Below are 17,944 nucleotides of genomic sequence, written 5' to 3'. Positions count from 1 at the left end.
ACCCGAAAAATACAAAAAAGAATTGAATAAGATAATATGGAATTTTATTTGGGATGGGAAAGTGAATCAAGTAGACCGGAAGGTTTGTTGTTTAGATGTTAAAAAGGGGGGCATGGGAATGGTAAATTTAGATAGTTGGATAGAAAGTAAATATATCAAATATTTATATTCGATATTACATAAGCCATTATCTAGTTGGAATGCAATAGGTAAATTTTGGTTAAAAAAATGTGATAAGAAATTTGAGGATGAACTATTTCTGTGTAAATGTTCTGACCTTTCAGGTCTTGAAATAAAAAACATACCACATTATTACAGAAGCGCTTTACAATCGTGGTCAAAACTGACAAAGATCACACAGAGTATATTTAACGTAATGAAAGTAAAGAAACAGCGATTATTTGGAAACTCAAATATTTTATTTCAGGGCAAACCTTTATTTTATTCTTCCTTTTCAAGAAGTCAGATCAAAACTCTTGGTGATATATGGGACGATAATACCAAAGATTTTAAATCGTGCAATGAAATATATAGACAATTAAAAGATAAACGTAATTGTATTTCGGAATATTCACGAATTAAAAGTTCCATACCACAAACATTCATGCAGATTTTAAAAAATAACGATGATCAACCTGCTTTAAAAAGCAACAAAATAAAAATTTCTGAAAACCTTGAATTTTTAAATCCAGACAATAAAATCATTAATATCAAGGATTTGACATTAAAATATGTTCAATTAAACATTAACATAATTGAGACCCCTAAGTGTCAAACAAAATGGGAAAATTTGTATAGCGAGCATATAAATTGGGAAAAAATTTGGCTAAATCTAAGTAAAATGAATATTAATAGAAAAGTTAAAGAATTTCAATGGAAATGTATACACAGGATTATATATACAGAAAACAGACTGAAAATAATGCGCATGTCTAATGGAAAATGTCACTTATGTGATGAAATTAATAATATTGAAACTCTTGAGCATTTATTTTATCAATGTAACAATGTTAAACCATTGATAGAAACGGTTGTTAGAAATTTACAACTTTGTAACTTTATAAACGACGAGGTTCTCGTTGAAAAGGATATTTTATTAGGAATTTGTACAGAGAATTCGAGTAATTTCATTGTTAATGCAATAATACTTTATTTCAAATGGGCTATTTGGAAAATACGTAATAAATGCAAATTCGATAAAATTAAACTGAATGTGCAGTCTGTACAGGTTATGCTAAAAATGCACATGAAAAACGAATTAAAATTTCTTCTGCTACGCTCGGATATAAAGTATATATGCAAAACGAAAATTAAACTCTTTATCGAAAATTTTTAGGAAGATGTACTTAGTTCAACTGCTCTAAACGAAAGGTGTGTTCGATTCCATATATACTTATCTTATTGTATATTGTGTATAAAGTAGTGAACACTATGTTATTATAACAGAAAGAAAAAAACAGTATCCTTTATTGTAATTATTATTTGAATCTATGTATGTGCATATTCGTTACATAAGTAAATTACCACATATATTATCCTTCGTAATACATTTGTACTCACCACATGTGCTTTATCCTTTTTTATAATCCATATATATATATATTAAAGAATACTTTCAAATTCTGTTCAATCACATCAAAATTCTTCAAGTCAAACAATAACTTACTTTCGCAATCAAATTTTAATGTATTTCCAGTTTAAATCAACACATGTTTTGTTCAGTGAACCGGATATACGATAGTGATGTTATACAGTGATCCTATCAGGTGGGAAAATCAATTGTAATTAAATATAATTATGTATGTAAAACTATTGTATAAACTCATTTGATATTTTCCCTGGTCAAGTGAGGATGTTAAAAAACAGGGGCCCCTAAGTATGCAACCTGGGCTACTTAGGTATTTATAACAGGAAATGATTGAATAAAATAATTGTTATCGTTAAAAAAAAAAAAAAAAAAAAAAAATACATATTTATCATTACATAACTATGTCCCATATTCGTACGCCGACACGAAAGGTAAACAAAATTTGCGACAAGAATGTCTGCGTACATGTACATGTGTACTTTAATCGCAATTAGGTCATCTATAGTAAAGGTTGTAAATTGTACTGTTTTATTGATGAATGAAATGTACATGTGTTTTATTGAGAATGAACAGTGAAGAATAGAAATATAAACATTATTTAAATCTATGGTTTTAGTCAGGCAGACCGAACAGAGAGAAGTCTCTCTTTTTGTAGTTTTTGTATTTTTGGAATGTCTGTTTTTTTTCTACTTAGTTAAATAAAGTTCAACTACGTTTAGTGTATTACATATGAAATTAATCAGAATGTAAAGCCAACACAAGATAATGGCTAGTTATTGTATCAATTTAACTTCTTTTAATGTAATGGGCTTTAAAACCGATTTTAAACGCAAATCCATGTTTCTTTGGTCGAAAAAAAATTCAAAGCCGCATCATTTTCTTACAAAAAAACCCAAAGTATTAAATCCTATGAAACCATATTTAAAAGGGAATGGGGTGGAGATATTTATTTTTTGCACGGGGAAACGGAGAATTTTAGAGGTTTTGCTATGTTTATTAACAGCTTAACAGACATATATTAAAGGAAAAAATAGCAGATGAAAACGGAAGGTATCTCATTCTAATTGTTGAAATTGATTTTGTTTTTGTAAATTATTATGCGCCCACCAAAAGTTAAAAAATGAACAAATTGAGTATATTGAAAATACCAAGATTTTGTTAAACGAAATTTGTATCGCAATCTTGTGATGGAAATTTTAATACGATACTAAATCCATCTTTAGACAAACTAAAACACATCTGTCAAATATACGAGTAAATTAGAAGATTTTAAAAAAGAATGTGAGATATGTGATATTTTGAAGACAGCAAATGTTGGTTCTTGATTATAGAAAATGAATGTATCAACAAATTAGTTGGAAACGACCTTGAAATTGTGTCAAAAGAACAAAATTTTTAACGAAAGGAGAAAGGGAGAAAAGAATTTATTTGGTACAATCCGTTTATCAAAGTTGACAGAACTAGTATTTTTGTTTTACAGATCTTGGTACATGAAAGGCATAATGTTCATTAATGATATTGTAGATAATAAAGGCGAATTTATGTCTCATTACGTTATTAACCAAATATATAACCTGAACGTTACTTTTGTAGACATTCTATCTATTTAACTTCCTATACAACGTGACTGGAAAGATTTGTTATTACAACAAAACATGTCACCTAACAGCAGCTTATTTGGATTGGTTTTTGGGCATGCGAATACAAAATGCCTATAAGTAAATTATTTACTAAAGATGTAAAATTGAGAATGGAAATGGGAAATTTTTCAACAACAAAGAGACAACAACCGGACCAAAGAGCACATAACAGCCGAAGGCCACCAATGGGTCTTCAATGCAGCGAGAAACTCCCGCACCCGGAGGCGTGCTTTAGTTGGCCCCTTAACCAAAAACATACTAGTTCAGTGATAAAGGACGTAATTCTATACTCCGAAAAATACACAAAAAACTAAAATTAAAAATCATAAAAGAGGCTCCTGACTTGGGACAGGCGCAAAAATGTGTCAGGTTTAACGATGTTTTTTTTAAATCTCAACCCTTCCCCTATTCCTCTAGCAAATGTAGAAAAAAACAAACACAAACTATTACGCACAGTAAAACTCAGTTCAAAAGAAGTCCGAGTCCGATGTAAGAATAGGTATGAAAGGTAAGAAAAGAAACTAAACAAAATGAAAATGAAATATAAATTAACATAGGACTACTAGCAGTTACTGACATGCCAGAGAACGGGAGGGATTACACTTGAAATTCATATAAGGAAGACATAATCTTTCAATCAGTTTAATTGAGGTCTAGCTTTATTATATGATAATAAAGTAGGTAGGGGTTTAGTGTTATACCATCAAAAAATATATGAAAAGAACGTAACCCGTATCATGCCAAAAAAACTGGTTTTAGAATAAATGGGTTTATTTCCGATGCAAAGACCCTATAAGTGAATCGATATTAAAGCCAAAATATGCAATCTTTAATGACCTGACAACAGCATCGTAGCTATATGCCTTCTTAATAAGTCTGTTTAAACATTTTGTTACCTTTGAGGTGAATGCCGACATGTTTGTGCTTTGTAAGGTAAATAATTGGATGTGGAATACCTGAACGTATAAGATGTCTGAATGTTGAATTATATTTACGAATGATGTCCTTGCACTGATGATCAAATTTAGTAAATGTTTTGACTAGTTTGTGATATCGAAAACCCTGGTGTAATAATTTTTCAGTAATACACAAATTTATCTCCCAAAAATATAATACTTGTTACATACACGAGCAAATCTTTAAAGTTAAGTTATATAAACACCATAAGATAGTTACAAGGGGATGTCACCATCTAAATATGAATGATTAACAATAGGAAATGTAAAATCATCTCTTTTATCATAAATAAAGGCAACAGTAGTATACCGCTGTTCAAAACTCGTAAATCTATGAACAAAAAACAAAATCGGGGTAACAAACTGAAACTGAGGGACACACATTAAATATAAGAGGAGAACAACGACACAACATTAAAATGTAACATACACAGAAACGAATAAGCATTAGACAAAATCCGATGAGAATAACAAAAATCATAAATTTTAGTATTGAGTTTCCCGTTAATGATATAGATATCAGGATCGAGGAAAGGGCACTTTTCATTATCATTCATAGCTTTATTTAAAGTTAGTTCAACAGGATAATGTTAAGGTATACATGCTAAAGTCGTCATTTTTGAGAGCCAATATATCAATCGAATATCTAAAAGTATTGTTAACCTTTTGTATCAGATATTGGTCTTTGTCGGTTTTAGTAATAAATTGTAACTCATAACAATACAAAACCAGGTCCGCAATAAGTTGTACACAGTTGGAATTTCGATACGATTTACGGAATCTCCAAAGCATAGTATTAAAGCATAGTATCAAAGCGTGTCCAATTGACATAGTTTTTTTGTTTATTGTTACTAAAAAATGACCTAAAAGAGTTTTAACATAGGTATTCGTATTCTGACTTTTTAAATGCCCATTTAACTAGGTGTGTGAATTTTAGGCAAAGCATATAGGATAGAAAAATAAAACCTTGAACAGATTCAATATCACAAATATAAGCATGCATATTATCAAGTACTTCCAACGAATTTGTGAAACTTCAGAAGTTATTAAATTCCACTATTTTCAAAGGCCTTATTTGAACAATTTATTTTAGGTTTTTGATTGTACCAAGTGTACTAGTAAGTAGAACAGACACTTTAGTAGTGGATCAATGGCTTGAAGACGAAATAAATCTATATGTGTAAGGTGTTTTGTGTAGCTTTGTAGCTTCGGAAGTCAGTACATAGTCGGAACTTTCGTTGTATTTGGTTCTGCTTGTAAAGAAGTAGCTAAAAGTTTATATAGAAAAGGAGATGTGGTATGATTAACACTGAGACAACTCTCTACAAGAGACCAAAATTACACATAAATTGACAACCATATGTGGCCGTACTACGCCCGTCTACAATGAACAAAGCACATACTGCATAGTCAGCTATAAAAGGCCCCGAAATGACAATGTAAAACAATGCAAACGAGAAAACTAACGGCCTTATTTATATAAAGAAATAATAATAAAAAAAATATGTTACACATAAACAAACGACAACCATTGAATTACAGGCTCATTACTGAATTTAAAAAAGAGTCAAAAAAATTTCATGTCGGCTTTTTCTCGTTTTATCCATTTCGAACAGTAAGTACGCAGTGAGTCGTGTATGACAATCATTCCAATTATCAATTGACAGGGGACGATATTTAGATCCTTTACTGAGGAATGATTTCAACTCTTGGTCACGAACGATATTGAGGTCTCCTGTTATAACATGGGGATTGATATTCACTTTATATCGATCAGGACAAAGGTGGGAAGACATTTTTAATACAGAAATTAGTGACGAAAATTTGACAAATATTTATTCACTGGTTTTTAAATGTACTATAGAAAACAAACTTCAAGCTTTCCAATATACAATATTTCACAGAATAGACTCACATAATTATCTTCTTGAAAACTAATGAATGTACCAGTTGTAAAGAAATATATACTATAGAGCATCAATGTTTTGAATGTTCAGAAAGAAAACAATTTTGGAGAGAATGTTCTAATTGATGGTATTTAGTTTTTGGATAAGGAAGGGTTTCATCAGCTCAGTAGTCAGTGCTTCCGTACTTTGGTACTTACATTATTTATAACAACGGATGTCAAGTAGTTCAATATTCAACATTCAATTGGTTTTTTTTTGTAGCATTCTTTTTCAACATTCAACATTTGATTTTAATATTCAACCATCAAACAAATTTTGTTAAACCTTTTTATCACTTTTTTCAACATTCAACTTTCGCATTCATCATTAACTATTCGTATTGAACATTGAACATTCGTTTTTAACATTCAACATTCGTGTATAACATTCGATTTTATATTCCAACATTCGTTTTCAACCTTTATCATTCATTTCAAAATTCAACATTATTTTTCAACATTCGGGTTGAACTATCAACATTCGGTTTCCAACTTTCAACATTCGTTTTGAACATTCGTTTTCAACATTTAACAATCGTTTTCAACATTCGTTTCCAACATTCAATATTCGTTTCCAACATTCTACATTCGCTTTCAACATTCAATATTCGTTTCCAACATTCTACATTCGCTTTCAACATTCGAATTTCTACTTTCAACATTCGTTTTTAACATTCAACATTCGTTTTCAACATTCGTTTCAACATTCGATTTTTAACTTTCATGAACGTGCGCTTGTATTAAAAAATAATAATATTTTGTTTGCTTTTAATTTACTGATAACAAAATCAATATTAAAACCAATAAATACAATAATAAAAGATCTACTGACAGTGTTGAATTGCAACCTTTCACAATAAGTTTATTTAAAGGATTCTATAAGTTTATCAGAATGGTTTCAATAATTTCGGGAACGGCAAACAACATCTCCGTAAAAATGAGGATGTGACATTCCGTTTTCAATAAGTTTTCTTGCACATTTTTCTTAAAAGCTCGAAAAACCATAAATACTGATACCAACAATACAATACATGTTATTTTTTGGTTATCATTTCATGTTGCATGCAAAGCTTCAAATTGAGTCCGGGCAATATTCAGTTGTATTAATCGTAAAACCATTACATTGCGAAATGGCAGACGACAGACAGTTTTAAAATAAAGTTTTGACAGGCTAGAACACTGTGTTTAATGCGTCACTATGAGATGAAGAATAGTTATACAACTGCAACAAAGGCACTGGTCCATTGCTTTGTTTAGTGTGTTTTACGGTAGATGAACTGATCTTTTCGTCACTGACGAATAGACCATATCCTTTATTTTTCTATTCTAGTGATACAGGTTAACTACTAATACTAAGACTAGTTGACCAACGAGCCATTTTATTTAAAAAAAAAATCACACTGAATGTTAACATATATTTGAAGTAATTTAGAAAATTAGTATCTCAAGTCGTTTTTAAAGCAAAGGCGAAAGATACGAAATGGACACTCAAACATATAAGTTGAAAAACAAACTCACAGCGCCATAGCTCAAAAAGACCGAAACTTTTAGAATTTTGCGTTAAAAAATGTAACAAATGGACATACACATTAAAACCTGGAGATGTATCCTTGAAAGGAGCCATCAAGTTAATAATTCATGAGTATGACAGACCAAAACTGTCTTTCTATGAACATTTTCATTATATGCTGTGCATTTACCTTTATATGCTGTGCATTTACCTTTATATGTTGTGCACTTGTCACTATACATGATGTGCAAACACCTTTATTTGATGTGCACTTGTCATTATATATGATGTGCAAATATTCTTATATGATGTGAAAATATCATTATATGATGTGCACACATGATTATATGATGTACACACATTATTATATGATGTACACACATCATTATATAATGTACAAACTTTATTATATAATGTGCAAACATTATTATGTGATGTGCAAATATACTTATATGAAGTGCAAATGTACTTATATAATGTACAACTATCCATATATTAGGTGCAAACATCCTTATATGATGTGCATTGTCCCTTTTATTATGTGCAACCATCTTTATATGATGTGATTGTGTCATTATATTATGTGCATGTATTCCTATATTGTGGTTCGGTTTACTTCATTATTTGATGTCGAAATGTCTCTATGTGATGTGATTTCATAGTCGGTATGGTCAATGCACATGATTACGATTAGAATGATTATTGTTTACGTCTCAACTGATTCGAGCCGCTTCCATGAAGTTATCAAAATGCAAGCAATTTTAAGGATAAAGTGAACAGTGGTATTTAACAAAAAATACTTGGATGTAGAGTTTTCCCATTGGCACTCATACAATATCTCCTTATTTCTATTCATTGCAAAAGACACCAATGAATTCAAAGTCAGTTTTAATATTACAATATTTCATAACGATAAGTACAAAATTACCTTCTCTTGCATAATTATACCGGTATGGATGAATGGTTGATATATTTGTTGATTGATTTGATTAGTGTTTAACGCCTCTTTCAACACTATCATGCTATTTCGAGGCGGTGATTTTATATTGGTTGGAGACAGCCGAATTCCTCAGAGGTGGGTTCCGTTTTTCGGTATGAAAACTAATAAGAATAATAAATTAAGATTGAAGTAGAGCATACTTGCCACGTGCATGATACGAACTAATAAACTCAGTGTTGACAGGCTAGAAATACAGTAGTTCGACTAATAAGACCACCCGGCCACCGAGCCCGCCCCCTTCCAATGGATTAAATGACATATGACATATAATATCAAAACCACACTTGCAATCAGCGTTTTATTATGTTTTTGTGCCAATATTTCATTGTTTAAATAATATGATAATGAATGGATGCTTGACGTCTTGCGGCAGATTGATATGCATATTTGTACGTGAACATGTTAATGTGAAAAGATTATGAACCCTGTTTTGTACTAAGCCAACATCCTGAAATGGATTTTTACCATGTCAGTTTACAGGAAGACATTTCACCTTACCGGGACACATTATTCTGATTCCGAGCCGACCCGTCTTTGCTTATCTCCTGACTTTCGCGTGCTTAGAATAAAAGCAGCAAATATCATTTTGTAAGTCCTTGGTTTTGAAACAGCCAGTGCTCGAACCCACAACCTACCGCGAATATGTGACCATGAAAGCACCGCCAGTACACAGTAACCCGTTATATAAAAGGTTTTGTCGAAATCCGCACATATGTACGACTCCAGACTCTATTAAACAGGGATAAACATTGAACGGGGTGGATAATATTGTTGTATCAATTTCTGAAAAGAAATTTTATCTTTTGCAGAAACGAAGCAAGATAATGTGTTAACATGAAAATGAGGGAAAAATAAAACTATAATGAAATTAAAATAGAAATATCCATGTTATTGATTTTTTTTTTGGATATTTTATTAAAATCGAAAAAATAAAAAAAGAAGATATGGTACGATTGCCAATGAGACAACTCTCATAAGAGACCAAAAGACAAAGACATTACTAGCTATACGTCACCACATGGCCTTAATCAGTAAGCAAAGCCCATACCACAGCGTCAGCTTTTAAGGGCCCCGAAATGACAATGTTTAACAATTCAAGCGAAAAGAAAATAACGGCCTTATTTGTGTACAAAAAAATAACGATAAACAAATGTGTATCAACAAACGACAACCACTGAATAACAGGCTCTTGAAAAGGGACAGGAACACACATAACGAATGTAGGGGGGTGGTAAACATGTTAGCTGGATAAAAGCCCTCCCCTAACCTCGGACAGTGAAGCAACAGTACAACATTAGAACGAACTAGAAAAATCAGTTGAAACATATTTAATCGTCTTGTTAACTTATCAGATGGTTAAAATAGATATACATTTAACAAAAACACAGAGTGGACGTGTCTATTTGTTTGTCCCGGGCACAAGGAAATATATGTGCTTCTGCTCACACTAGATGAAGATTCGGTGCTTAACCAATCTGATAAGATACAATGCACAGATAATTTGTCTTAGCTTTGACTACAAGGACCTAACATCACTTCATTTTACTTTCTGTTCTGATAAATATTACATCAGCAAATTAAATTCAGCCTCACATTTTTGAAGGTGTATATAAACCCGACACAACCAGAGAATCTCAGCAGAAAAAAGAATGAAGCGTTTTCAGATCCGCGTCGTGAGCATAGCTTGGACATACAATATCTGTAATTTAATTGATTGGTGTCTAAATGAACATGAAAACACTGCATTTATTTAGTGTTTACTGAGTCCCGGTGGTCTCTTACAGATAGCAAGTTGTGTTTTAAATTTTTCTAAGTGAATATTTACGGCGGTGGCTTTTTATATTTTGCGTTTGTAATGAAAACTACAACAGAATTAAGAAAAAAAACCAATGTATTTGCATACTTTTTTTTATAGTAAAGGTCCAATTTTGGCAATTTGGGCTTTTATGAGCTTTGTTGTTTTATTAATTATAACATATCTAAAGAAAAACCTTTCCTTTGCAAAATGGTATAGACAAAAACAGATTTAAAAATAAATAAATAATGATTATTGTCGTTTTCTTTCATTGGTGTTGGGGACGTGAGAGGAAACACGGGAGTTTCTCTAATTGTTTCCTAGTCTACACTTTAAAATAGAAGAAAAAACAATCAAGACGCTCTTTCCAAAGACATTAACGTTTCACCTCCCCCTAAAAAAATGCTATCGAAAAATAACACACATATTAAATTATAAGTTTAAAATATCGCGTAAATAGTGTATCTAGAACTTCAAGTGTGGAAGTTGTCTGCGAATTCAATGATATGCATGCCGGTTATGGTCTCATCAATATTTATCACACCTTCACACTCAATATAACTAGCTTCAGATGAAAAGTCTCTGCTCTAAGAAATTGCTTAAAATAAAGATAGAAGTTTTAAAAGTTGAGGCATGCAAAGCGAGGCGTAAAATTGATGTTATTCGAGTCAAAACACTTATTTTTACTGTAAAGAAGTAGAGAGGGATTGTACGATGAGGGTCGAGCCCTGATCAGTTAGTGCAAGTATGGACACACGATTTAAGCTTGGTACAGGTATAAATTTTGATATTATTAAATATCTAATATATCATCGGTTTGCGACTCTGAATGTTGTCTAAGATATTGAAAAGTTGAAATTGGAAATTTACCTATTAAATTGTCCAATATCCCAAATCCAATTATATTGTTAGATTCATCATACCAAAGAACCTAAGAATTGCTTGTTTTTGGTCCTGTGTTGGCCCCTAATTCCTACACAGCTATTGTCTGTCAACAAAGTATTTGAGGACGACAAACACATCGCCATAACATAATACGGCGTCCAATATATAACTATAAACAATAATATTATTAAATACTTCCTTTCTATTACATAAAAATCAAAAGCTTCGGTAATTTCTTACTATCCCCTCTATATGGGGTTGCATATAACTGGTCCATTGCATTAGTGGAAACCCCTCTCAATATCCGTTTTTTCCATTTTTGTGTCTATCTTGAAAAAAAAGTGATAAATAAAGAGAAACTTGCACAGCTAAAATGATCATCATGGCAACATCAAGGCAAAATATTCAAAAAATGGACATTTTTGTATTAACTTTCATACAAAAAGAACTATAACGCTTGGTATAAAGCTATTAGCCTATCCCTTTTAAAATGCATGGCATAAAAGAATTTTTTCTTTAATTTAAAAACTTTAACCTTATGTTCATTATTGTAGACGCCGTATGTTCATAACTGTAGACACATCGATAAAGACTTTGTGATTCATAATTTGACAATTTCCCAACAATACAGGCATGGGGTAATCGTAATCAGAAATCATAATCAGCTGTAATCGATTACATTTTGCAGTGTAATCCTATGTAATCAGTAATCATGCCATTTCTGATTACAAGTCATCGTAATGTAATCGATTACATTGCAAAAACAGGTGTAATCATGATTAATTTCAGATTACTTTTAGATAACATTTATATGATTTTTTGCTAATTACAAATATTGTATATATATGAAAATAGTTTTTGATAGACAAGATGAAAACAAGAAAATGTAAATCTTGAATGAACAATCATGAAACTAGTATTCACAATGATGGGACCTTGTTTAATCTGATAAATTGTATTATTTTATAACAAATTTGTATAACCAAGTGTTCTATTTCGTTAACAGTTACTTAAGGAAATTGCCTCTCTAATATTTCGTTGTGAGATTGAGCTCTTATGATACAAGAGTATGCCTTGAAAGTATTTTTTTCCTTGATTGAAAAGTTCTGATATTAACTTCAATTTTATATAAGTTTACCAAATATTTTTACATAACTACATTGAAATTTGATTGCAGAAAACTTTTAGTTCCCAATTTGACTTTGATGGTAAACATAAATATATAAGCCCACTTAATTCAAAATGGAAGTTAAAACTTGATTTCATTTATTGACAAATTGAATAAATTTTGTTTTCTACAAATTTGTGTATAATATGTGCCTTTTAATTTAATTTTATCTTCATTAACTTTGAGCCTTACGGCTCATCAGTATAAACAAGTACATGTACAGTGTATACATATGGCATACTATTACAAACAATATGCATTGTAAAAAAAAATAGGTGACGTCAGAAGTTTCATCATCAATACAAAATATCTTTTATTACAATAAACAGTTTCTTAATTTAAAGAGAAATGTATATAATTTCCTAAATTACAAAGCTGTTTTGTGTTTTCACCTGAAAATAATTCTATTTATCATCAATTAGATCAAGCATTAAAAATGTTCAAACAAATAATGAAAATCAACCACTTTTTACTTTTTTGATATTGTTATTAAGACAATAAAATTTTAATACCCAAGCTCACCTATTGTTTGTTAAAAGAAATGGAAGTAGTGATTAACACATGTAAAAACATTAATGGATGTGTCAATTATGTCCCATCAGACAATAAAACTATATTTAATTAATTTTTCCTTATTTGTTAAGTTTTTTTGTTTATTAGGCAGTTGGTTAAAATTTGTAGAAAAAAAATAAAGTTATATCTTTTACATAGAGAAAGGACGCTTATCTTTAGCTATTTTATCAAATTACACTGTTACACTGTACTTATCTATAATTTTTTTTAAACATGTTTAATAAGATAAATATATTAAAGCTTTTAAAAAATCACCGAAATTAGCTTTTTTGTGAGGATAAAAAGTTTTAAAAAAACTTTGATATTGCAATATACAATGTAATCATAAGTAATCTAAAGTAATCATAATTACTTATAAAAAAAGTAATCTTATTTAATCGATTGCATATAAAATAGGGTGTAAGTGTAATGTAATCGATTACAGTTTATTAGCAAAGTAATCGACCCCATCCCTGCAACAATACATGTACATAGTATGATATTTGTCATCTTATATCGAGGTACCAACATGTTAAATTTTTTTTTGTAAAAATAAAAACTCAACTGTTTTCCAAACGATAGCTGCATATTTGATCCGGATTTATATTAATTTCGCAGAAGCGTATCGGAATAAGTTATGACATAAAAAGTAATCATTATAATCGTGATCATGTCCATTGACCATAATGACGACGATGGAAGCATATAATATAACGACGTTTGGACATCATATAACGAAGTTAACCGAACCATATGATATAAGATTACAAGCTAATACTATATCAACACACCCACATCATATACAGATGTTTGCACATAATATAAGGGAAAATGCACATCATACTACTATATTAATTAGCACATTATATAATATTTGCGCATTATATTAAGATCTCTGCACATCATATAAGTACATTTGCATATCATATATCAAGTACATTTGCACAACAAATAAGTATATTTGCAAATCAATATAAGGATATTTGCACATCATATAAGAATGTTTGCACATCATATAAGAATGTTTGCACATCATATAAGGATGTTTGCACATCATATAAGAATGTTTGCACATCATACAAAGATGTTTGCACATCATATAAAGATGTTTGCAAATCATATAAGGATACTTGCACAATATATAATGTTATTTGCACATATCTGTAAATCAATTGATTGGTGTCTAAATGAACATGAAAACGGTGCATTTATTTATTGTTTACTGAGTTCTGGTTGTCTATTACAGATAGAGAGTTGTGTATTAAATTTTTCGAAGTGAAGATTTACTTATGTTTAATATAAAGGTTTATACAATTCATATAATGACAAGTGCATATCATATAGAGGTAAATGCACATCATTTAACGAAAATTGTCATAACAAGACAGACACTAATAAGCATGCTATTTTGATTGTACCAAAGATTCTTTGTTGTATGATTAAGTTAATATTCAGATGTTCTACATCAATCAACTTACCACGTATATGTTGAGGAATAACTGCATCCTGAATATCTAAAAACAAATTTTAAATTTGTAAATTTATTGCATTCAAATTCAGATTTTGCAGGTTCTACATGTCAATATATTTAACAAGTTTTCTGTTGTAATCATATCTTATCGTTTTTGTTCACATTTTCTATTTTTTTTAAGATCAATTTTCATATTACTCAACTCATGTGGTATTTTAAGTTATCTACGTTGATATATGAGATATGTATACTTTAACACCCGGAGACGAAGCCAAAGAGGTACAGGGTATTGAAGGGTAATGTTTGTTACATAGGGTGTTAGTGACCTAATCTGATATATACGGGGTCAGTAAATTCCATATGGGATGAGAACGAAGCTCGAACCCCATATGGCATTTACTGACCCCGTATATATCATATTAGGTCACTATCACACTATGTAACGAATTTATTTTGCGACTAATAATATCTTTATGTGTTGAATTTAAACTACAGTTGTCTCATTTGCTATCATAACATATCTTCTTGTTTCTATATTAAAGTGTTCAAGTGTTCAATTTTAAGAACCTTCTTCAATTGGTCTGCACTAAGAAACTAATGTAATCAATACTTATTTATAACAACAACCTTAATATTCCAATATTTATCAGTACGTTCAATACTTTTAAATTATCAAACAGTGCCAAAGTCGTAACTCCATACTAATCGTGTATTAAAATAAGCCCCGGCTCCCTTCTAACCTAATATGGAATATACATGGTCTCCACGCTGACGCTATTAATCAATCATATTCCTAGAAATGTATAGGAGGTAGATGATGAAATATCCATATCTACGGAAATGAACACAGACAACGAATTTATCTCCGGTGTTAGTCCAGATCTGACGATTTTTTTTTACAGAAAAGCAATGTGTTTTCATATTTAAAAAACTAATTGAAATTTGGGAATTTTACAAATTTGAACGGGGTGTATGGATCTTAATTTAGCAGAACCATACAGGTACTCCTATATAAGACGTTTTAAATGCACAGACAGAAACACTTGAACGTGTCGAATTCGGCGCTAAATATAGTGAGAGTTACATCATAGCCGATGTGACATGAACTTAGGTCGTGCGTTAACCGATAAAGTTACAACAATATAATAAACCGGGAATAAGCTGCACAAAATGAATGACGTCCTGAGCCTACGTCATTTTTGTTACTAAGAGAAACAAGGATAAACAGATCTATGGGTTCCAAACTCAATGATCATTGGTTGTTATCATATGATGTGTTTAACAAATGTCCTTTCATAACTGAGTTATAACCAGTATTTAAAAAAAATAATCAAAGTCTTTCTATTGTATTTTTTGTTTTCATACATATGTATTTATTGTAAACTACAAATATGTCTTAAGGTTTCACAGATCTGCAAAAACTATACAGTTTTAAAGGGAAAGAATCCTAAAAGTCCCTTGATTTCACAAATTTAATGGTATATTCATGAATACTCCCTCACCAAAAGAGTTATAAATATTGATAAAGCTAAATGCATGCATGCAGGGTGATATCCTTCAAGTAATTTCTTATAATTATCAAGGTCTTGATACAAAGATGAATTAAACATTAAAAATCAGTGGAAGGGAGAATGCCTTTTAAATTCATTTACATCCAATCAGAGGGGTGTGGGGATCTTTTTTAAATTAAAACTTAAATCTTCAAATTTATAAAGTTAAAAAAAATGAGGGTGGAAATCTTCTTGGGTTGGACATTACAATTGGAAAACAAAGAATTACCTTAGTAAATATTTATGGACCAAATGAAGACACTTCTATCAAAAGGTGGCCGGCATTATTGAGGAATTTGATAACCAATCTTGTATTCTTTCTGGTGATTTTAACCTCATTCAAAGTTTTAATCTGCCACTCATAATTATGTTAATATCAACAACCAAAAGTCTAGAGAAAAAGTATTACAGCTAATGGAGGAATTTAATCTAGTTTCAAGTTGATCCATTTAGAGAACTATACCCCAATTTGAAAATATTTACTTGGAGGAGAAAAGAACCTTTAAACAATCTCGTTTAGACTTTTTGTTAGTGATGCAAAAATTGATAATAATTACAGGTCTGATCATTCACCTGTGATCTTTTCTTTGAAGATTAATGAGTTTATAAAAGGCAGAGGCCTTTGGAAGTTTAATAATTCCCTCTTCATGATACTGACTTTGTTAAAAAGATAAAAAAAAAACTCATAAGTATAGTAAAAGAACAAATGCCGTCAAGATATATAGAGATGCAAATTTACAAAATATTGAGAACTCTGAAATGGAATTTACTGTTGATGACCAGTTATTTTCGAAACTCTACTCACAGAAATACGCGGTAAAACTATTTCTTATGCCTCTTATAAAAAAAAAGGCGAGTATAAAATTGAAAATGAGATTATTTCAAAATTAAAACAATTAGAAGAAAATGCTCGAACAGTAGAAAAGATTGATCAGAAAAAAGCAGAACTTAAAATGTATAGACAAAAGAAGGTCAAGGGACAATATGTTAGGTCAGGAAGTCAGTGGATTGAAGAAGGAGAAAACCTACCTTTTTTTTTTAAATCCAGAGACTAGAAATTATATTATAAAATAAAACTATATAGTAGCACCAAGCTGTATAGCAGAGAGAATATAATAAGATATAAAGGCGAAAATTGTCGATTAATATATGATATTCTACATTTTACTGAAGAAAATAGTATTCCAGGAATTCTCCTGCTGATTGATTTTGAGAAGGCATTCGGTTCAATATCTTGGTCATTTCTTTATGATACATTAAGATGTTTTAATTTTCGTGAATCCGTTATATCCTGGGTTAAAACCGTCTGTAACAACATAACAGCTGCGGTGACACAAAACTGTTGTCTGTCAGAATTTTTCACTATAGAGAGAGGCTGTAGACAGAGAGGTCCTTTATCCCCTTATATTTTCTTGCTATGTGCAGAAATACTAGGCATTTTGGTAAGAAATAGTAAGGAGATAAAGGGTATTACTATAGATGATACATAATGTGTATTTTCTCAATATGCAGATGATACATCATTGAAATTAGATGGCTCGCCAGAATCGCTCGATGCATCTCTTCCTGTTCTCCAATTGTATGCTGAAATCTCGGGACTTGAGATTAATATAGAAAATCAAGTGTTTTTTTGGATAGGTAGCAAAAAACATAGCCAGGACCAAAGGAGTAGGTCCGGTAAGAGCCGATATTGGCCTCAAATTTCAGGTTCATCTAACGAAAGATTTTGGACACTTTTTAAACACTCAGGTGTCTATTTCAATTGATTCAATTCAAAAATGAAAGTGGCCGCATCCGTGTTCATCCTAAAACTTTATATATGTTATATATTTTCATCAAACACAACTTACATTTCAATATTATGAATGAACACGAATGCTGCGC

At 30.7% G+C, this 17,944-nt stretch overlaps 2 protein-coding genes across 3 annotated transcripts in view; one reads left to right on the top strand and one right to left on the bottom strand.

The window, feature by feature from the left end:
• LOC134681246 (acyl-CoA dehydrogenase family member 11-like) overlaps positions 1–17,944 on the top strand; it is a 533,340-nt gene that overhangs the window by 364,239 nt on the left and 151,157 nt on the right. The gene's annotated exons all lie outside the window — the stretch shown is intronic.
• The window catches only part of LOC134681487 (ankyrin-1-like), a 54,384-nt gene that overhangs the window by 21,842 nt on the left and 14,598 nt on the right, over positions 1–17,944 (bottom strand). Inside the window, exon 5 of the mRNA XM_063541123.1 lies at positions 14,518–14,553. Coding sequence (XP_063397193.1) covers positions 14,518–14,553 — 36 coding nt within the window. The remainder of the gene's footprint in view (positions 1–14,517; positions 14,554–17,944) is intronic.

The sequence above is a fragment of the Mytilus trossulus genome, chromosome 8 (assembly GCF_036588685.1).
Source record: "Mytilus trossulus isolate FHL-02 chromosome 8, PNRI_Mtr1.1.1.hap1, whole genome shotgun sequence".
NCBI classification, from domain to species: domain Eukaryota; kingdom Metazoa; phylum Mollusca; class Bivalvia; order Mytilida; family Mytilidae; genus Mytilus; species Mytilus trossulus.
This window is presented reverse-complemented; position numbering and strand designations above follow the sequence as displayed.